The sequence below is a fragment of the Mastomys coucha genome, unplaced genomic scaffold (assembly GCF_008632895.1).
Source record: "Mastomys coucha isolate ucsf_1 unplaced genomic scaffold, UCSF_Mcou_1 pScaffold20, whole genome shotgun sequence".
In the NCBI taxonomy this organism is placed as follows: Eukaryota; Metazoa; Chordata; class Mammalia; order Rodentia; family Muridae; genus Mastomys; species Mastomys coucha.
The window spans coordinates 72,064,011-72,087,386 of NW_022196903.1; the positions used below are offsets into that span (position 1 = coordinate 72,064,011).

Sequence of the window (23,376 nt, forward strand, 5' to 3'; positions counted from 1 at the left end):
ACTTAATGTCTGTGCCACCCTCCAAGCAGAACCATTGTTCATTGAAACAGTTGGTGAATGACTTTATGGATAGACCATCTTAATACCTACACCATTTCTTAAATCAATGAAACGTGTTCTCTGTGGGCTGAGAATTTAGTCACTCACTCAAGTCAAATAGCTTTAACCATAGCAGGAAGTCTGTATCCAAAAATTGAGCCTACAATTCATTTCTTTGTGCAGCAGAACTATCAACTCTCAGCTTAGCTACGATGGAGGTAAAATCCTTTGGTGATATGAGGGTCATTGAAGTACAGCTTTATTACAATGAAATCCAATGTCTAAAAATTTTTCTTATTGGCTTGTACCATAGTAGGAGCCAAGATTTTAAATTCTACTAAATACAAAACAAACCAAGAGACTTTATATATTTATGTTCATTTAAGAAAATACCAGTAGTGATGTATTATTTTGAAGTATACAGTTAATAATATGTTTGGAGTTATTTAAAATTTATATTGAGAAAAATGTATTTTCACTATTGCTGTAGATGAGCATCTACATAAGACTGTTAAATTGATTGTTGTTTTATATCAGACAACTTTTATAATACTTAATTTTATTGTTATAATATTTTATAAATTTTAAGGAATATGACAAAAAAGATATTGTAGGTATTGAAGGGGAGATCTCTGGGAGGAGTGGGGGTACAAAAGGGAAACAAGAATGTGATTTAATTTTATTTACTTATGTTTTTGTATGTTAACAAATTCAAATAAATTGAAATCATGTAACTTTTCTCATCATAACCCAATAAAAGTTTTTTTTTTTAAAAGAAAAAACTGAGGGATAATGACTTACAGGCTTCCTTGGGTACATAGTTTCTCACAAGCTAACCTTGTTTTTGTTAAGTGATTATGTTTTGAAAAACAGGGACAAAAATTAAAGAAAAGAACAGCAATTTTTTTAAACAATCTACCAGCTTATATGAGGCCCCCAACATACATATAGTAGAGAACTTCAAGGTCTGTGTTCATTTAGAGATGATGTACTTAACCCTCAAGAGACTGGAGGCCCCAGGGAGTTTAGAGGTCAGGTGGGGTGGATGATGGCAGCATCCATGTGGAGACAGGGGTAGAGTGGGAGGAGTTGTGGGATGTGGAGCAGTCAAAGGTGTATTGGGAGGTGTGGAATATGGAATGTTGTACTGGCTGGTTTTGTTTGTCAACTTGACACAGGCTGCAGTTATCACAGAGAAGGGAATTTCAGTTGGGGAAGTTCCTCCATGAGATCCAGCTGTGGTGCATTTTCTCAATTGCCCCTTGTGGGTGGTGCCATCACTGGGCTAGAAGTCTTGGGTTCTATAAGAGAGCAGCTGAGCAAGCCAGGAGAAGCAAGCCAGTAAAGAACATCCCTCCATGGCCTCTGCATCAGCTCCTGCTTCCTGACCTGCTTCAGTTCCAGTCCTGACTTCCTTTGGTGATAACAGCAATGTGGAAGTGTAAGCTCAATAAACCCTTTCCTCCCCAGCATGCTTCTTGGTCATGATGTTTGTGCAGGAATAGAAACCCTGACTAATACAAATGTAAAAAATAAATTAATTTTTAAAAATGATCTTAAAATATAAAAAGAAAAAATGATTTTACAAAAGAGGAAAAATTAATATGTAAAAACAATGAACAGATGAATATTATTTATATTTTATATTTGTGTATGTGTGTGCCTGTCAAAAAAACCTTTAGTTTATAAAATGAATAAGTGTTAACAAAGCTTTATTCTAAGATTAAAAAAAAATAGTGTCATGGACTGGTACTTGTCTAAGGAATGGGTCTCTAGTTGGGCTGGTTATTGCTTGGCCATTCCCTCAGCCTCTGTTCCATCCCTCATCCCTGCATTTCTTGTAAGTAGGATAAACTTGGGGCTGAAAGATTTGTGGGTTAGTTGGTGTCCCTATTGTTCCACTGGTGTTCCTCTTTGGCTACAATATGTGGCCTTTTCTGGTTCCTTATTCCTACTGATGTGATTCTCAGCTATGGTCACCCCCATGATTCTTGGGATTCTCCCCTATACTAGGTCTCTGGCATGTCCTTGAGATACTCTCCACCCCTAACCCCCACCAGCAGATTTCCATTCATTCTCATGGCCATTTGGCCATCTTCTCAGTCTCTCTCCACACCTAATCTGGAACATCTCCTATTCCTCTCCCCTTCCCATCTCCTACCCAGTTCACTCCCTCTATTTGCACTCTGTCTATTTGCTCCATTTCTAAGTGTGATTCAAGCATCCTTGCTTATACCTTCCTTCTTGTTTAGCTTCTTTGAGTCTATAGAGAGTAACATGTATTTCCTGTATTTTATGGATAAATATAGTTATAAGAGAGTATCTACCATTCATGTCTTTTTGTGTCTGAGTTACCTCACTCGGGTTGATATTCTCAAGTTTCATCCATTTGCCTGCAAAATTCATGATGACTTTGATCTTAATAAATAAATAGTATTCCATTGTGTAGTTGTATCACATTTTCTTTATCCATTATTCCATTGAGGGACATCTGGGTTGTTTCCAGTGTTTGGCTATTATGAATAAAGCTGCTACAAACATAGGTGAGAAAGTGTTCCTGTGGTATGGTTGGGCATCCTTTGGTTATATGCCAAGGAGTGGTATAGCTGAGTCTTTAAGTAGAAATATTCCAGGAGCAGGAGCTATCCCTAAAGTTGTTGCCTGTCTGTGGAATAGGTTCCCCTTACTCAGCTGTGTTTTCTGGCCTCAGTGGGAGAAGAAGCACCTGATCCTGCATAGACTTCATGTGCCAGGGTAGCGGGATACCCGGGGGGTTCTCCACTTTCTCAGAAGAGAAGGGAAGAAGGGAAGGTACTGTGAAAGGGGTACAGGGGGGACAATGATTAAGATATAAAGTGAATTAAGAAAAGAAAATAAAAAATAAAATGAAATGAGATAAGTTAAAAAAATAAACTGGAACAAGGAAACTGAGCAAAAAGAAAAAGTAAAATTTAAAAATGAAGAGCCAAAGGAGCAGCACACATAACACATATACACACATATACACACGCACACATATACACACGCACACATATACACACGCACACATATACACACGCACACATATACACACGCACACATATACACACGCACACATATACACACACACACATATACACACGCACAGGCAGAAAACCATAGAAACAAAATCAGAAACCATAATGTATAGGTAAAAGATTTGTAAGCTTAAAAAATAATTCCTCACAAAAACATTTTATTATATATTCTGAAATGGGAGATGTTTTATACTTGAAAATTCATTGGAAAACTCAAAGAAAAATTTGTATTCTTAAAGGATATTACAACATAGTTTTGGTAATAATTTAAACCTTTACAATTTGATTACAATTGTGTATGAGTTTGTGTGAGCATCACACTATGGTTTGGCTCTGTATGTAAGTCAAAGGACAACTTTTTTTAATTAAGGAAATATAATTATTTCTTCACTTCAGTGAGATAAAACTATCATAGTTACAAACAGACTAGATGCATGAATCCAGTATGCCTTGGCAACTAAAGAATATGATTTAATTCACTGTTTATAGAAAAAATAGATCTATTTCCCTTATAAACTCTTAAGGCAGCATAGATTTTCAGTAGATGAAGAAATAAATTGAACTGATTTTCAAGATGTCTATGAGGCCTCCTCCCTCTAGCCATAATAAGCAATGCTAACATTTGTCATTGGAATTTAAAATATGAATTTTCATAAAACATACAGGAGATAAAACATGAGAAGTTGATGTCCCTAGGTTCTCTTCCTCATGTGGTTTACTTGCTAGCACAATTAATATAGAAGGAAGAGTAAAAGTGACACTTAGTCTTTTTCATTTGTCATTTATAATTTGGAGTCACACTGGAGACCATGATATTGACAACCTTGGCTAAGCCATATAATTCTTTTGTGCCTTGTGTCACTTCATGTATAATACCAGGCAGTGGTGATATTTGTAAAATTTTATTTGATGAGTATATACAATGATGCATTGTAGAGGTTGCATAAAATGCCAGGCAACTGTTCAAGTTTCAATAAATTTGGACATTGTTACTTTGTAAGATCAATGATATTCTGAAGTATCAAACAGAAGAATCTGTCTTTTTCAGTTATGGGACCATACCTTGTTTATATGAGAAACCGCTTTAGTGAGAAAGGAGTCATTCTATCTGTCAGGTAGCTGGTCAGTCCATTATTGTGTAGTATGTGGGGCCACAGCTAGGGCAGGTATGGTGAAAAGAGTGGATTGTCACAGTTCATCAGCAGTCAGGAATCAGAGAGTGACCAGGAATTGGAATCCAGGAATTGGAATATAAAACCCCAAGATCTGTGCACTCTCATCCACCTCCAAACTTTGGCACAAATTTCTGATGCAGGAAAACTAGCTGGAGACTGATGGTTCCAATGCCAAAAGCATTATGATGGGAGGAGATGCATGTCAAAGTGAAAAGCACACTTGAGACAAGGGACCAGGAGAAGCAGAACTCAATAGTAACTGTTCTCTGCTGGTGGGTGAAGGTTTTACTAATTAACTGATTTGCTTTAGGAGTATTAATTAAAAAAAAAGATATATAGTGTCCACTCCTCCAGGAACAAACTGGAGTTTTCTTTTTTTGTGATTGAACAGAGTTTAAGCTCTAAGGCAAAATCTAAGGGTAAGGAAATGTTTATGTAGAATTATAGAACCTCCTAGAAGGGAGAGTTTAAAAAGCATAAAAGCTTCTCACATGAAAGTTACTAGAAACTGGTTTCTCAGAAGGCATCTATTGGTAGCTCTGTCTATGAGCAGTTACTTTTAATAACTGCTATTTTCCTATAAGTTCCATTCCCACGCTGCCTCTACACCCCAGAGTTCTGGGTTCTTTGGAATTCCTAGAACTGTTTTTAGACTTGAGATGTCACTCATTTTGGTCTGCTCTCCTAATTCCTTTCAAAACTCAACTCTGCATTCAGATATAAAATGGCTTTGGTCTTAATCCAAGACAAATCTGAAGGGAAGGTATTTGTCTTGGGAGGAGAACAAAGGAATGAGAAGAATGTGAATGAGACAGTAGCCAAGTCTCCTCAAGAGCAAAGGGCCCATGGTTTTTGTGTTAATACACCAACCAGCTTTCTACCTGAGTGTTTTCCAAACTCCACAGAAACTTAGCAGTGGGACATGGATGCTTTCAGATCTAAGGAACAATAAACAGCTTGTGTCAAGTTTGAAACACTTTCAATTACTACTGCTTCCCCACCAGAGGACAGTATTATGCCAGCTGCTCACACTTCAAACTGAGATCTAGAGAGTGCCTGGAATCCCTTGGGGGAAAATATCCATGCCTTCTTTGTGTTGGTGAGCCTTCCCGAATTTTACTTAAGGACGGTCTGGCACTGCTGGGTGGAAAAGCAGATGGGACATGGTCTACAGAGCCCAGCTGATGGGGGTGGAAGAGCGTAAAGGATGCCAGGAATCTAAGTGGTGACATACTGCATTTAGTAGGCTGCTAGCATGCACACAATGTGTTTAATTAGCAGTTTCGCAAGTCAGAAGCATATGCTCTGTCACTTCTCATTGTTTTCATGGTGTGCTCTTATGTGCTTTAATGAAATCTTAGGTCTTCTCTGAGTCCTCAGCAGATTAACATCAGGTCTTACCTCTACCCCCTTTGTTCATGCTCACCATTTTCTACCTACCCACAAATAGGCATTATACAGACATAAAGGAAATCTGATTCTGTCCTGAACCCTTTGGTGGGAATTCAGTAGGGAGAAGGGTCAGGACATCTCTGTTTGCATCTAGCTTAAAATGGAGAATAGTTTTTATCATTTTAGAACAAATCAATTTTTATTGTATTTTTGAACTAACATCTTAAATAAGTGCTCTTTTCTCTTACAACAACAACAACAACACACACACACAACATCATCACTACCACCACCACCACTACCACCCAAAACCTATAGGTTACCTTATGTATAAAGAAGAACTAATAAATAGACAAGCCATACACAAAGCCAAACATTTAAAGACAAATACACTTCTGCATGAAAAAACTAAAACAAAGCCCAGAATCCTTTTTTTCTACAAGATGTCATCAGTGTACAATCCAAGTAGAATTTCAATCCAACACCGATTAACTCAAAGTAAACAAGTTTTTCTGCATTGACTCAGATAGCTAATGCACCAGCTAGATGTATGCTCTCCAAAAAATAACCATTTTTTCTTAAAAGATCATTAATATTCTCCCTATATCATATTAAGAAACTCCTATACTTATTTTTTTCTAGGGGCAAACATTAGCTTGGGAGGTGGTCACAGTTTGGAGCCTCTTTTCAATTTACATATTGTGTGCTTCCAATTGCAAGATTTGTAACACACTTCTGTGAGATGACCTACAATCTTAATCTCAGAGGGAATACAAATATAATAAACATTTTTAGTTTCTTAATATATATGTTCTTCAATTCCTTCTCTTCTTGCAAACAGACATCTTATTTTCTTTTAATCCTTCGAACTATATACTGTGTGTTGGCCCAAATCTCCCTCTACTGGTAGCTTATTTAATTCATCTGATATTCACAATAAAATTTTTTTTCTGGGAATGCTGTACCTCAGAGTGGTAGCCTAGCATACAGAACACCCTGCCTTCAATTTTTAGCATGGAAAAAAATCACAAAAAACATTTAGTGCAAGAAATATAATTTTGTATCAATACTACCTATTTATGATAATACAATTATAACAAAAACTTCATACAATATATTTTTGTAACTTTACTCAATAAAACATGGCTTTTTATATTCTAGACATTTTATTTAGAGAGTTATATTAGGTATTATTCACAGACTTGACTTTATTGGTTTCAAGTGCCATTAAGCTAAAGTCCAGACTTTATAAAGTAGTGTTTTAGACAGTGTTTTAAATTTATTACTTTCTTTTATTTTCAGAACATATATTTTCATAGCAGTATATTTTCCACTTGTAATGTCACTCATGTGTGGCTTCTTTTTTAGCTGGATTGCTACAGATTTGTAAATTCTATAGATTTTTTAAAAAATGATTTTTATTTCTATTTTGTTAATTATTTGCCACTGACTTCATGTTTTCAGTTTCAACAATTTTTGTCTGTCTCTTTCTCCTCTATGTTATGCTTTCATTGCTTGTTTCTTTTGGTTCCTCAGAGTTAGCTTAGATTGTAGTCACAGTAGTTCTCAACCTCTGGGCTGCAAACCCTTCTAGTATCAAACAACACTTTCTCATGGATTGGCTAAGACCATCGGAAAACACATATATTAACATTATCATACACAATAGTAGCAAAATTGCAGTTATGAAATATGAACAAAAATAATTTTATAGTTGGAGTTACCACAACATGATGAAATATCTTAAAGGTTCAGAGCGTTAGGAAGGTTGAGAACCATTATGTTACAGATACTAGACATTTGTTCTATTCCTATGCATTTATTTAACATTATCAGTTTCTCCCTAAGCACTAGCTTAGCAGTAAACTTTATGCTGTAATGCATTATATATTCATCTTTTCAAATCTCTCCTGTGACTTTTCTTTTTCATGTGTTAGAGGTGTCCACTTTCGTCTCCAAAAATTACTGAGATTTTTATATTATGATTCTGATTTTGTCTTAAAGTTTAGTTCCATTGAGATTTGATAACATATTTTGTATCACTCATCCATTTTGATATTTATTTATAATTTTGCATATCTTGGAGACTGTACCATTTGAACTGGAGAAGAATGTATACTTTACAACTGGCAAACGTATTCTTTCTTTTGCTGGGTCATATATTGTACCTAGGATTGCTTTATAATTTTCTACATATCCTAGGTAAGCCTTGAACTCACAGTAGCTCTCCTGTCTCAGCCTTCTAAGCACTGGGATTATAGGTATATGCCACCATACTGAACCTGGCTTGGGTTACTCTAAATGTCAAGCATAGGAAGTTGACAGATTGTGTTGGTCGGTCAATTATTTCCTTCCAAATGGTTTGCCTGCTGATCTATCAAATAATAAAATAAAAAGGTGTTAAAGTGTTGAGCTACAAATTGTTCCCAACTTAAAATAGTTAAACATAAGAAGTTTTGACTTTATAAAGGTGCAAAACCTTATATATCCATTAGTAAATACACCTGAAATATATTACTGGGCAATTAATAGTTTATGAAGCCCTAAGGATGCTAATCAGTGTCAAGTAACACCATGAAAACAGTGAATACTACTTACTTCATAGCATACCCTGTCCTACGAACCTATGGTGTTTGGTGAGCTAAATGAAGTCAGATCAATTTGAAATACTATGTTAGTAACTTACAATGTATTTAGCAGAAGCAGCTCTGCCATACGTCAAAGATCTAAAGTAGATTTTTCTATTTCTACTGCAGTTCTGAAACTTATTGCCTCATTGATTTGCATTTGGTTCCCAGACACATGCTCATAAAAAACGAGCACATTTAAGGTTTTCAAATGATTCTCTTAATTCTCAATAATGTTCTGTTTTCTGAAAATTGACTCAGCTAAATTGAACACATTCATTTCAGTATATTTTCTAATAATTCAGTGGCTTATCTTTCTCTCTCCTTTTCCTTTTTAACAAATGCATGTGTATTTTAAACTGACACTCCTCTAAGAAGCTGAAGAGGAGGGTGACTCCATAGGAAGACCAATAGTCTCAACTGACCTGGACCCCTGAAATCTCTCAGACACTGAGCCACCAACCAGGAAGCATACACTAGCTAATATGAGGCCCCCCAACACATAAGCAGAGGATTGCCTGGTCTGACCTCAGTGAGAGAAGATGCACCTAGTGCTTGAGAGACTTGAGGCCCCATGGAGTGAGGAGGACTGGTGGGGCAGGTGGTGGGGGGAAATTCTCTTGGAGATGGGGGAGGAGAAATAGGATGAGAAACAGTTAGAGGGCATACCTGGAGGGGGATAACTACTGGACTATAAAAATTAAATTAATAATAATAATAATAATAATAATAATAATGACTGATACATATACACACATACACACACATGCACACACACATCACACACTCCTCTTTATGACATTTTCACATATGTAAGTCATGTACTTTGTATGCAGTCCCCATTTCTCATCTTCTATCCACTATCATTGACCCCTTTCCTCCTTCCTATAATTCCCCTTCTACTTTCATATTTATGCCATTTTGTGTACATGACCCAGTAGATTTGTTAGAACTACATACAGGAGCATGAGGAATACCTTAGAGGATCAAGCAAACTCTTCTTGTAGTTATACTAATGAAGAAAAACATCTCTCCCTTCTCCATTAAAATTCAGCTCTGCTCCCCTCTTTCCTTTAACTGATATATTTTGTTCACTTATTAAATGACCAGAGCACAAGCCAATATGAGCATGAGTTCTATATTTTATTATTATACTTTGAGAATTCAGGCCATAGTACACACACAAAAGCCTCAAATGAGAGGATGGAAGGGGCAGAGGAGAAGAAAATCAGGAGGTCAGATTTCGATTGTGGGGAGAATGTTCTCTTTTTCATCAATCTTCACGTTTGGGTTTTTAATTGTGGTGAGGTATATATCAACTTATGGTGTCAATTCTGTACTCTAGGGCTTGAATTTGCAGACATAGGGTAACGCTGAGGTACAATAATTCTCTCTCCACCTCAGAAATCCTGCAGACATAGAAGATTAAGTGGTCTAGATGTTAGGGTCATTGTATCATCTCTACCAGTGTCCCACTCCAGGGGAAGGAGAAACAAAGGAAAGAGAGACATAAAAAAAAGAAAAAGATGAGAGATGGAGAATGGAAAAGAGTAGAAGAGCCCTGGTTTTCAGAGAGGACTGCCCTAGTCTTACCTGATGCTCGTGACAGGGTACCACAGTGACTGCTTGAGGAAGAGGAAGGACTCGTCTCCCAGTTGATGTAATTCATCACATCAGCATTGACCCACTCCCATCCACCTCTGTTGGGTTCTCCGCCCTAGAATTGGGGCCGCCAGGGGAAAAGAGGAGCCACTGAAGCTCTGCTTGCATGATCCCTTACTAGGAATAGCTGATACCTATGTTCAACATCATGCAATTGATCTATTCTTTCAGATGCCATGCAGAATTCAACCTGAACATCTCCCTCCTATTCCCACAGCCCAGTGATAATAACAAAATGTTTAAACCTAGAAAAAAATAACATGGACCTTGAATATAGCAGGTTATGCTTTTGTAAATTTCTCTGAACTTCAAGGCCCACATAGATTCTGTGAAGAACAAAAACATCTATCCTCCTTTTTGTGTTCTCTCAAAATCATGGGTACAAACATTTGCAATCTTGCAAAAGAGAATTCCAAACCCTCATTGAGGGATTTTGTAAAGTCTGACCATAGTCACATGGACATCATCTGAAGACTAGGAACCTCCACCGAGCTCAGGGACTTTCTATTGCCCGAGTTATAGTCTAGAATATTATCTCTAGTTATAATTCAGGTTTTTCCCCCATTAAAACACAGAAAATGAACTTGGGAACAGAATCAATGACTGAGAAATTAGATTGGAGGAGATGATATCTCACCTGTGTTGGGTCATGGAGCCCAATCCACACATCCTGGACATTGTTACCACTGCTTTTAATCATGGAGGACAGGAAGGAAGCTTCAGATCCACTGAGCACAGACACAAGATGTCCTGAGGGCCTCTTTTGGCAGGCTAGCTGGATAAGGGGACAGAATGAGTGACAGACTGAAACTTCATTCGTTAAGGGCAAGCCAATGTAGATGATAGGGGTACTGAATGAAAGACAGGATGTTCATTCTGATTCTCAAGGAACCATGGAAATTGGAACCCACTCCTTTTGTGATTTACAGGTACCTCCCATTGTACCCCTCCTCTGCACCCTCAAACACTCACATCTGCATCAAACCAGTTTTTAGATACACTGAACAAGGCATAGCAATAGGAGCCATAGGCACGAGAGCCCTTGGGGCAACTGATGCGTGAAGACGGCACATCATTCTTGGCATCTTCACCTGGAGTGGAAGGAGATAAAGAAAGGAGTGTGGTACAATGGATAGAAGGCCAATTTAGTAAATGTTGATGAGGTCTACCTTTTGAGATTAAGTTCAGAACACAGATTATTAGAATACAGACTACACAGAATTCACAATACAGAATACAGAATACCCTTTCTCTCTAAGAGTCATCTCGGTCTTGAGATTGACCTACTTTAGGGGAAATTTTCCTTTTTTAATTTCATGCTTCACTCTTCTCATATTATTCATAGATCCCTAATTCCAGGGCTGTCAATTTCTAAATTGGCCCATCCAGCCCTTCTTTTTTCTTAACAGTTCTTTGATGACTTCTACAACTTCCTTCAACCCATCCACTAAAATCGCTAGCAAAATTGGAAACTCTTGAATTTCAGGAATGAGCTGCCATGATACCATCTGTCACTACTGATTTAGAGGGAAGGTGGATGATGGCTATGTTTCAGGCAGTTATCATATGGAAGACTCTCTTCGTTATGACCGCATGAGACTCTCCTGAAACTTCTTTTGCCTTTTGACTCTGTACACTCACTGGACACTCAAAACTTTACCTTGCACCTGAGAAAGGAGCATCAGGCAGGAGAGCAGCATCCAGGACATGATGGTGAGGGTCATACGAGACAGCATCTTGCCTGTAAGAAAGGAACAACCCAAGTCATGGTAGGGAATATGGTTAAGAGAGAACATGTTGAGAAGACCAATCTGTTCTGTCTCCTTTGACTAACTCTGCAGGTAACACTAATGCTCTCCTTCTTCGATTCTGGAATGAGAAGAATAAATCTTGTTCTCTTACCCTGAAAAACACCCTAGGTTGCCTGTGCTAATTCCCATCTCAAAGTCCTCTGTTCTGTGAGGACAGGTATTCTCCCATAACCTTCTCCTGTAGTATGATGTGTGAACCCCTACAAAGCTCCTACTTACCTGTCTTGTAGATACCTAGGATGGTTGGTCAGGACAGAGATGACTGTTTTTATAACAGGATTTGAGGGAGGGGCATCAAAATGAATAAGCAGAATGCTCATGCAAGTCAGGGAGGTAGGTGGTGCTTGGCATGGACTCTAGGGGATTCCCATCAATAACATGAGATTCTTCCTGGCAAAGACTATAAACTGTTCCATATGTGGCCCTTTCCTGTTAGCAGCCCTGCTGTATTGTCAGGTATGGGTGCAGTTTGAACTTTTCCCATCCTCTCCCAGATACCTTGTTCTGGAAAACTTAGGAAAATGATAGCTGTGCTACAGCTGATGATGTACTAACGTTTTCAAAACATTGCAACCTTGAGCTTACTGAAGAAAACCGATATTAGCAGGGCAATTTTGTTATACCACAAAGAGGAAGTTTTAACTGCAGATTCATATGTATATTTCTTGGCACTTTGTTTTGTAAGATTTAAAATATAATAATGATTAGATTTTTGATTAGTTAGGAATCATAACAATTGATGATGGTGGTGAATTAGCTGAAGGAAGGGAAAATGTAAACCAAGGAGAAAAAGTCTGAACTTTGTACCAAGATTTACAGGAACTTTGATAATAATCTTTTGAGTCAATATTTTTGCTGAGGTTTCAAGTAACAGTGGTAGAATGGACTGACTGGCTTTCCTGCTGCCTCTTTGTGGGAAGGCTGAGAAACAAGGCCTTGATTTACTGTAATTCTGAATTGTTTACTTGATATTCAGAGTCCTATCCTCAAACTTTGATCAGGTATTCATGAGGTCTTTTAGATTCCCTTAGATTGGTTTTGATGTAATATTCATAACTATGCTAAAATGCTGTGTATGTGATGTTTTAGTGGTACCAACTCTTGGGTTCATGAGGTTGAGAAAATTGTAGCTAAATGATGTGTGTTTTAGTATTAATTCAGCCAGGGCCTTTAAATTGGGTCCATCACCAATGCATCTTCAAGCATAAAGGAGTTGACATTTCACATTAAAATGATCTTGAACTATATCAAACAAACAAAACAATTAATGTTAACAAACTTGATTGTTTAAATACTTTAAAACACTAGGTTTCTCCCTGAGGGCTAATTGTTGTCCTGAAGAAAAGCAAGACTAAAATGACTTGACACACATATGGTTTTCAAAGTATATGCACATTTTTACAACATGCTTTAAAAATGCTCAAATAGAATTGGTAATTTTTTTCTGTTATTTATTTATTTATTTGCATTTCAAATGCTGCTCCCTCCATGCTCCCCCAGACTTCTAATCCATTCCCCTTTCCTTTGCCTCTGAAAGGGTGGGTCCCCTATGTTATCCCCAACCTGTCAGATCAAGTGTCTGTAGGATTAGGTACATCCTCTCCCACTGTGGCCAGACAAGTCAGTCTTCTGCTACATATGTGCTAGGGGCCTCTGTCCAGCCTGTATATACTCTTTGGGTTGTAGCTCAGACTCTGAGAGCTCCCAGAGGTCCAGTTTAGTTGACATGTTGTTGTTCCTGTGGATTTCCAATTCCCTTCAGGGCCTCAATCCTTCCCCTACCTCTTCTGTTAGGGTCCCTGACCTCTGACCAATATTTGGATGTGGATAACTGCATCTGTTTCATTCTACTGTTGGGTAGAGGGCAGTTATGCTAGACTCCTGCCTGCAAATGTCTAGTGCTATAAGCACAAATGATGTGAATAATATTGATGATTTGAGGATAATTGGGCATGTAATGTTTTCTGAAAGGAAAATAATTTGAGAAATTGTAATTATTGTCTACCTATTAATTTCTAGAACGTTAGATATGAAAATATTTAGTGTTATATCAAACAGATGCAACCAATAAAATAAAACCCTGTAAATTCAAAAAATGAATTAAGAAAATAAAATAACAAAATACTCAATATTTGAGAGAAATATATACAAAGTCCATTACGTAAAATACATTTAGACTCTTATATGGAAAAACCAATGAAAAATAATAACTCTGACATTATTGGTGAAACATGAACATTTGACAAAGTTAAGATGTTATGTATTTCATGTTGACATGAAATTACTTGAGATGCTTTTATCATCTTGAGCTTAGTACAATACTTCTAAGTGATATAGGTTTCACAGAACATATATTAATACAGTTTACTACATTAGTGACAAAGATGGGGGGTTGATGAAAGAAAAGGACACTAAAAGGATCATTGGTATCCCTTAGACACAGACATGTGGAGATTAATCATGCAGTTCTCTTTGGATTTCTATGAAATTTTTCATAAAATGTTGAATAAGAGGGAACATGGGGGGAAGAAGAAAACTGAAAACTAAATTTAGAAGGAATATTAAAGAACAATTTCCCTCAAGAGCCTGTATTAAAATATAAAATAAATGAAGAGGCAGAATTAACCTCAGAAATGCAAATGTAGTTTAATCATGAAGAACCATTATTCTTTGAATCATACTGAGAAATTTAACCTTAAAGCATAATTCTAGAAAGAAAAAAGTGTACTTAGTAAAGTCTAACATTATTAATGAGTTATGAAAGTTGGCGATAATGTGTACATATTAGTACTTCAATTGGATAAAGAAAACTTCAACTACTCTAAGTCAATATATTGAAAATGTTTTCTTCAAAACCAGGAAATGAGTTCTCCAGACTTATAATTTGATTCAACAATATTGTATTACAGGAAGATTACTTTTCAAAAAAGAAAAGAAAATTAAACAATCAAAAATAAATACAGCTTTAAGTATTTATACAAACATTCCATTTCCATAAAGAATTAAACACTGAAAATCTCTAAATTAATCAGTAGAGCTTATAAAATAATGAGCATGAAATATATTGTCAACATATAAAATCCAATTAAACACATATTTTTTATATCCTGTATTCATTTGATTCTTTTCTATTGATCTAAGTTTTATTGCATTAAGATGAGAAAAGATACATGATTTAAATTTATCTGAATTTGTTAACATTTAAAAACATATTTTAAGTAAATAGAATTAAATCACATTCTTGTTTCCCTTTTGTACCCCAACTCCTCCCAGAGACCCTCTTCAATACCTACAATACATTTTTTGGTCATATTCTTTGAAATTTATAAAATATTATAACAATAAAAATGAGTATTATAAAAATTGTTTGATATAAAACAAAAATCAGTTTGACAGTCTTATGTAGGTTCTTGTCTACAGCAATATTGAAAATACATATGTTTTTCTCAATATAAATTTTAAATAACTCCACACATATTAACTATATATTTTAAAATAATATATCACTACTGGCATTTTTTAAATGAACATAAATATATAAAGTCTTTTTGTTAGTTTTGCATTTAGTAGAGCTTAAAATATTGACTTACTGTGGTACAAGCCCAAAATAAGAATACATTTTAGACATTGGATTTCATTGTAATAAGGCTGTATTTCAATGACCCTCACATCACCAAAGGATTTTACCACCATCGTAGCTAAGCTGAGAGTTGACAGCTCTGCTGCGCCAAGGAATGAATTCATGGCACGATTTTTGGACACAGACTTCCTGCTATGATCAAAGCTATTTGACTTGATTGACAGTCTTTTTTTTCTCAGCCCACAGAGAACAGGTTACATTCATATAAGAAATGGTGTGTGTATTAAGATGGTCTGTCCATAAAGTCATTCACCAACTATTTCAATGAGCAATGTAAACACTTACATTTTAGCAGCAGAGTTAAGAAAAGTATTGTTAGTAAAGACATTATTCTTTTCCTTTTTATTAAACATAGATTCTGTTCTCATATAATATAATCTGAATACAGGTTCCTCTCCTACTCCTTTCAGTTTCTCCATATCTTCTCTCTCCAGATCTCTCACTTTCTGTCTTTCATTAGAAAAGATCGGGCTTCTAGAAGATAACAACAAATAACAAAATAAAATATTATAAGATAAAACAAAAATCATCATATCATAATTTGGATAAGAGAAGGCGGAAAAATCAGATTGACTTTTTCACAGATTAAGAGGTCCGATAAACGTACTAAACTTAAAAGCTATATATACATGCAGGGGGACGGTTGCAGATGCATGTAAACCCTGGGATTACTGGTTCAGTTTCTCTGAGTTCCTGTGAATTCTTTTAGGGATACTTGTTCTCCTGGTGTCCCCATCCCCACTATCTCCCCCAATCCTTCTGCTTCCTCTGCTATTGGGTTGGTTCCCTAAATTCTGAGCTCAGAATTCCACATCAAATTCTAGAGTGATTTTTATAGCGACATCTAGTTTAGAGTTATATGTTCCAAAGGGTCCCCCTCACTCACTTCCTCTTCCTCTCCTACCTCTCCTCTCTCTCTCTCCCTCTCCCTCCCTTCTCTCTCTCTCTCTCCCTCTCCCTCTCCCTTTCCCTCTTCCCCTGACATCCTATTCTTGATACTCAACCCTCTCCTTGTCTGCTTTTCTCCATGGAGACTTCTTAACCAATTGCCAGTGCTGAAATCTAATACTTCAAAAGTCACAGGTCACATGCCATGTGTTCTACAGTGCTTGTTCCTCTTTCTGCTCCCAACTCTGTAAACTTTTGTGCACTTATGAAATACCATTTGGATCTAGAATGGAGAACTATACCTAATTCAATTCAGCAATCTTCAAAACACTACAAAACTTAAATGTAAGGTGAAAGCAGAGAAGAGTGTATGTACCTTTTGCTCTGTAATATCAACACTCTATGTATTCAAGTCAATAATATATGTAAATATGCCATCAACTTCCTCTTGAATCTGTGTGATCTTACTTTTTTTGTGTTTTTCTCTGATGGCAGATTACGGCACCATGAACTTTCCACAATGTTAGTGACTTGAAACAATAAGTATTGATTCTCATGGTCCTGCAAGGTGACTGCATTTACCTTCGTGGTCTCTTGTGCAATCTCTAGAACACAGGCTACAAAAATACAGGTGTGGTATTGTGTACTTGTAACTTCAGTGCTGGGAGGCATGGATAGAAGGATTTCTGTGGCTCATTGGCCAACAAGCTATGCCTGCTTTTTGGTTGCTTGACAGGCAAACAAATGGATTTACAGACAGATGAACAGACAGACCGATAGACAGAGAACAAATCACATATTGCCATTTTCACCATTCTTTACTGGTTATTTGTGTTTTTATACATTTTCCAACTAGTATATTAAATCCTCTAATATTTATTAAGTAATATATTTATTCATAATTATCTTAATTTCTGGATGTATTTTAAGCTTGAAAAATGAGACTTTGATATTATCTCCACAATTAAGCATATTATTTTGAGTGAATGACTTTTCACCTTTGAAGTATGTTTCTCAATTCTCTAATGAGATGCTAGACACAAATGTCTCAGAGGTACAATTCTTTTTCTATTTTTGAGAAATACTAGAATATCATGAATGTGGATCAGAGAGCCCCTGGGAAATGAATTTGTTGTTCCTATGCTAAAATAACTATCTTCATGAAGAACAATTCCTTATTGTTCACTGAGGTCTTCTGTAAGAATCTGTGGAAATAGAAAATGATAGCAGAATTAGCCTGCAAGTGGAGCAATTACAGATAATTCTCACTGCTTTATTTTTGAATTCACTATTAGAAATAGCAGTCTAAAAGGAAAACACATTCTCTGGCCTTTTCTTCTAGTTTGGGTAAACAAAATATGTTTTAGAAAGCCATCTCATGGCAATTTAGATTAAATAACTTTATTCAAAGGATGATTATTTTCTAAGCCATTGAGCTTATTCCCTAAGTGTCTTTATAAGAAAACCTTCTTTGCTTACAGAATTTAGGATGAAAACATCTTCAGATATATTTGAACTATATCAGGGGTCAGAATAAAGAATCTACCCTCATTGTCAACTTTTTGATTGAAGTTTACTAAAAGGAAGAAAGGAAGTAAGGAAAGATGATGAAAAGGAGAGAGAGGGAGAGAGAGACAGAGGCAGGGAATGAAGAAAATAAAATAGGAAGGAAGAAAGGTGATCAGATAAGAACTCAGGTATTCAAGTTTCTTCACAATATTGGATCTTGTGGGTTAACTAGAACTCAAAATAAAGAAGACTACTCCATGGAGTTCACAATTCATTGCTTGAAATAGGAACTACAGATAAATCATGACTTTCATAGAAAAAACTTCTCAGAAATCTCTGGGATATTTAAAATATTATTTCCAAGTCTCTCATGTCTTCTCATCATGTTCATATATTGCTTAGGGAAGAATTCAGATAATAACAAGATTCCATTAAAACTGAAGGAAAGACCAAGATTTAGGACAAAAGCAAAATGTAAATACAATTTTGAGGATTATATAAAGCTGAAGGGAGAACCATGCATACACACTAAAGGATAGTGAGAAAGGTCATGATGTGTCTCAGAGATGGAATTCACCCCAGAACACTGGAAAATTCTTAGTAGAGAAGCATGAACACACCCAAGACAAATCCAGGGGCCCTGGGTTCTCTAAGGATGCAGTTAGAAATAGCAATTTCAGTATTCAAGATTGTGCAGTCAAGTTATTCTACCTTAGTAGAGAAGCCATATGTTTTGGGTTAGGGAAACATGAGGTTGGGTTCCCACCAGACATCCTAGCTTAGAACTTGTCCAAGATATTATATATCTTTTGAAATTTGGTAGTACCTTCTCTACCCATGGTATCTCCAAAATCTCTCAGATACATATTTTTGTTCAACTGTGACACATGGCAATCCAAATAGTAGACCAGCAGAAAGCACAGTGCTTAAAATGTTGGGCTTCATGATGAGATGAGAACTACTTTATGATGTGAATGTGGAATCAAGTAAAACAATACATGCATGTCATTAACCATGGTGTCTCATAACATAGTAAATAGAAGCTAATTTTTGTTGTTGTTGTTTTTTTCGAGGCAGGGTTTCTCTGTGTAGTCCTGGTTGTCCTGGAATTCACTCTGTAGACCAGGCTGGCCTTGAACTCAGAAAACCGCCTGCCTCTGCCTCCCAAGTGCTGGGATTAAAGTCGTGCGCCACCACCTCCTGGCTAGAAGCTAATATTCTTAATGCCAGTTCATGATATAATCAGTGCTTAATTTCCAATGAAAATATCAACATTTTGTCTGGATGTTAGGTTATTGTAAAGAAGCCTCTCTGAATCACTTTTTAGCTTAACTATAAGCTGCAATCATTGTGATCAATTATTTAACCTTTAATAATGTTCCCTTGGGGGCAAGTGATCAATATTTGTCCACCTCTCTTCATTCTCAGAATATGCTTAAATATTAAAAGTAAGTAAAATTATATTAATTTTAAAAAAGGAATTTAGATATTACTCAATAAAGGATTTGCTTTTCAAGAATGTTATCAAAGAATTATTGGACTAATTTGTGAAAAAACTTCAGTAATGACCTTCATTTATTCAAAATTAATTTTCTGCTAGCCACTGTGCTGATAATTCTTCAGACATTAATGAAATATCCAGAGGATCATTAGGAAATAACCAGTCATACCTTCATTTTTTACACAAAGGAATGCAAATCTGGAGTGACTGAGTAAACTTGTCACAGGATGAAAGAAATAGCATTGAGGTCTAAAGTGATTCTCAGCTCACTCCCACCAGCTTCCTCTGAGAGGAAGAAGAGAAGAGAAGATGTAAGTATATTGGATTTTGCTACATACCCTTTATTACTATATGAGGTAAAAGGAAAAGTATCTTAAACATGTTTAATTTTCCATTGGATATATCTGACTTTAGGACAGCCTAAACATAGAAAATCAGCATCCTGTTATTCATGGGATGAATGAACACACTGGGGAAATTTTGTGGCCAATACTCCAGAGTAGATATTTGCTAAGCCACATTAACTTAATGGACATTATGAGGGAGAGTACTCAGTGGAGTCATTGGATATCCTTTACTTATCCAATAAAATAGCACCAATTTCTCTTTCTGAGAAAAACACAGATACTTGACCTCATCTTCCTATAAATTGTCTTAATGCTTTAAGCTCCAACCTTTCCTTAATTTAGGCAATTGTCTAATTTATTGGTTCACTTGTTTCCTTTACTTTCAAACTATCCTGTACATTATGAAGGGCAGGTGTTATCTGTGTATTACAGTGAAATAACACAGGAAGACAGGAAGCACATGCCTTGGTCTAGGTAACACTACATATTAGAGGCTGGGTAGGAAATGGAAGTGTAGGATTCCAGTAAGTTTTTCCTTCCAGATATTTCACAGTTATTATTTTGTTTCAGTTAGAATTCTTCAGACATTCAGCAACTATGAATTAAATTCTAAAAAGAACAAATTAATTGTTTTATGAGTTGGTAGTAATAAAAATCACCTCAGTAGACAGATCCATTAATTTTAGGACTTCATATTTGCTTTCTGCTAATGGAATTTTCCACAGGTGATTGGTTAGTTGCTTTTTCTGAGCCTCATGTAGAGTTTCATTATTATCGTATATAAACATATGTACTTCAAGGATGATTGGTGTAATTTATTTTTGAAAGCAAATAGAAATTGCTCCAAATCATTCTTATAGTAGGGACATAAAAGTGACAATTTGGGGGGATTTTCTGGGCACGTTTAGGTTGTCATGTGTGTACATATAAACACACATCTATGCAAACATAGGTTCCATGTGCTGGTTTTGCTTTGAGAAAACACTTGTTCTTGGAATTTTCAACCAATGTCTATCCCTATAAGTGTTCCAGGTGTAGCATTGTAACAATTTGATTTCAGCATATTCTGAGATGTCATTATGTATTTGGGAGATAAAAGAATTTTCAAGAGACTCAGGAAAAACATGCAGAATAAAGCCTTCAAAATCTATGATGTGATTCCAATGAGTGGGCATAAACCAAAGTCCATGATAAATAACTATCTTCACCAAAGGTGTGACACTGAGGGAAACGTGGAAACTTTAGTGTATCTAGAATTATTATTGACATTGGAGAATCTGGAGTTGTAATAAACGACTTCTCAACATTCTTACGGGAAGATATCAGGAAAGTCATTAGGGTTATATTTTCTGTGCTGGACTCTGTACCCCTATAAACCTCTAGTCAAACCACAAAGTCAAGGCTGACACTTGTGAATGTAGAACAGGCTAACAGAAAGATTAAGACTCATTTGTCTCAAAGGCATAAAGGGCCCAAGAAATTACCCCAACTTGTAGTTAGCAAGACATAATGTGATAATCTAGGAAGGTCAACTGTATCAATAGAGGAAGCAGGAAAGAATATACTGTGAATGACTGAGATGTTACCACAAAAGAAGAATATAGATATATTGTGGCATTAATTTCAAAATTATTTTAGGCACTCCATTGTATTCTTAGAAATGCAATGAATATTTAAGGTTACGCTCTTACTCAATTTTAAAAATTCTTTTCAGATTGTTTCTCTGTATAGGGTATGTGCTCATGTGTGGGTGTGTGAAGAGTGCTGAGGAGAGAGTCCAATGCCTGGAGATGGACTTACAGGTGCCTCTGAACTATCCAAACTTGAGTCCTTTGCACTTTCTTATTCCCACCCCTGGATCATATCCACAACTATACTCTTTTTTAAAAATAGGTATTGTATATATTTTTTAAATAAATAGCTCATGACTTGTTCAAGTCAGAAACAGAACTAATGTTGATTTAAAACTACTTAAAACATTTTTTCACATATAAACTTTTAAGTGGTGTGTCATGTGGTGAACATTTACATTTTTCTTCTGAGTGTAAGATGAGGACAATTCCACTTTCTCACTTATTAAGAGGAAATAGCAGTAGGAGCTTGAGCTTTTGGACATTTATTCTCTAACCTCCTATGACTTAATGCATCTGACTTAAGCCAAGTCAAGGTTTTACTTTTTACCCACTGGCTGACTCAGATATGCAGAGCTGTGAGCCATGCCTAGCACTACTAATGGGGACTATGGATGTCCAGGAACATTGCTTTGAAATATAGAATGCAGCAGAAAAACCTCCAAATGTTTGAATTACTTTGTAGAACATCTTCTTACCTTGGTGCAACTAGCTTATCCTTTACTTCAACATGAACAGTCTCATTGACACTGTCCATAAGGGAAGGTTGCCTGTGGTAAATTGAATAGTTTTAACTGTGATTGCATATTTTATATATGCTTTTAATAAAGTGCTGAGTCATTAATCAAAGTCATAATAAATAAATGAATAAATAAATAAATAAATAAATAGGGGGATATAGCTCATTGGTACAGAAGTTGTATAACAAAATTTGGGGCCTATTTCAATACTTTCTCTCTCTCTCCCTCTCTCTCTCTCTCTTTCTCTCTCTCTGTCTCTCTCTCTTTCTCTCTTTCACACACACATACACACACACACACACACACACACACACACACACATACATACCTGCACACACATGTGTGAGTTTACACACACATACCAATACAGACACAGACCAAAACATATGCACACAGACACAGGCACAGCAAACAGCTAAACATAGACTGATAAATACATTTTAGATAGATAGATACATAGTTAGATAGATAGATAGATAGATAGATAGATAGATAGATAGATAGGTAATAGATAAGTGGTTAGATAGATGAGTGAATGGACAGAGAGAAAGATAGACAGAATGGTAAATACATGGATATTTATCTGTCTATCTATATATATCCTGGTTAATATACACATAAATATCTGATAAATTAGATAGATAGATGATGGATGATAGATAAATAGATATATATTTAGATAGATGATATAAATGTAGTCAAGAGAAAGGAAGAAGTCTAATATGAGAGGGAAAGGAAGCAAGAGAAAAAATGGGAGCTGGTAAAGAAAGCTAATTGCATGATTTCTTTTTCATGAAGAACACATATATATATATAGATAGATTATATATATCTGTTTTTCATAAAAGAAAGATCATTATATATATACATATATATATATATATATATATATATATATATATATATATATATATAAAAATCAGGGAAGGGAACTGCTTCATAATTCAAGAGATGGCTATGTGATACATTTTTCTGATCCAAAATCAACTTGATCCAAATTAAATTCCACCCTCAGTGCAATTTTGCAGTAAGAATAAAAATCTGGTGTTCGATTGATGCCCAACATGATTTTAAAAGTTGACACTGACTGGTCCTGGCTTGTGGCATAGTGTAAGAAACTTCATTTCTCTGTGTCCATTTCATCTATGATAAAGTGGATACAGTCTTTCAATGCTTCTGAGAATCAAAGACCAATATTGACCTTCTCAGGATGGCTGAAGTGTAAGGAAGCTGAAACTGGTTCTTTGGATACTATCATCATAGAGTTCATTCATGCTGTATGTCTGAAGCTCTAGTGACATCTTTAGTTTGTAATTTTTGTCTTCCATAAACTGGTGATGGTGAGATTTTTAATACAA

At 35.9% G+C, this 23,376-nt stretch overlaps 1 protein-coding gene across 1 annotated transcript; it reads right to left on the minus strand.

Moving 5' to 3' along the window:
• Positions 1-9,413: 9,413 nt before the first annotated feature.
• On the minus strand, positions 9,414-12,000 carry LOC116098197 (regenerating islet-derived protein 3-gamma). Its single transcript, XM_031380887.1, has 6 exons — positions 11,982-12,000; positions 11,612-11,692; positions 10,924-11,042; positions 10,589-10,726; positions 9,883-10,006; positions 9,414-9,698 (listed from the first exon to the last, which is right to left on the minus strand). Exons 2-6 carry the CDS (start codon positions 11,685-11,687, stop codon positions 9,631-9,633), a joined length of 525 nt encoding a protein of 174 aa, XP_031236747.1. The 5' UTR covers positions 11,688-11,692; positions 11,982-12,000; the 3' UTR covers positions 9,414-9,630.
• Between the last annotated feature and the right edge of the window lie 11,376 nt (positions 12,001-23,376).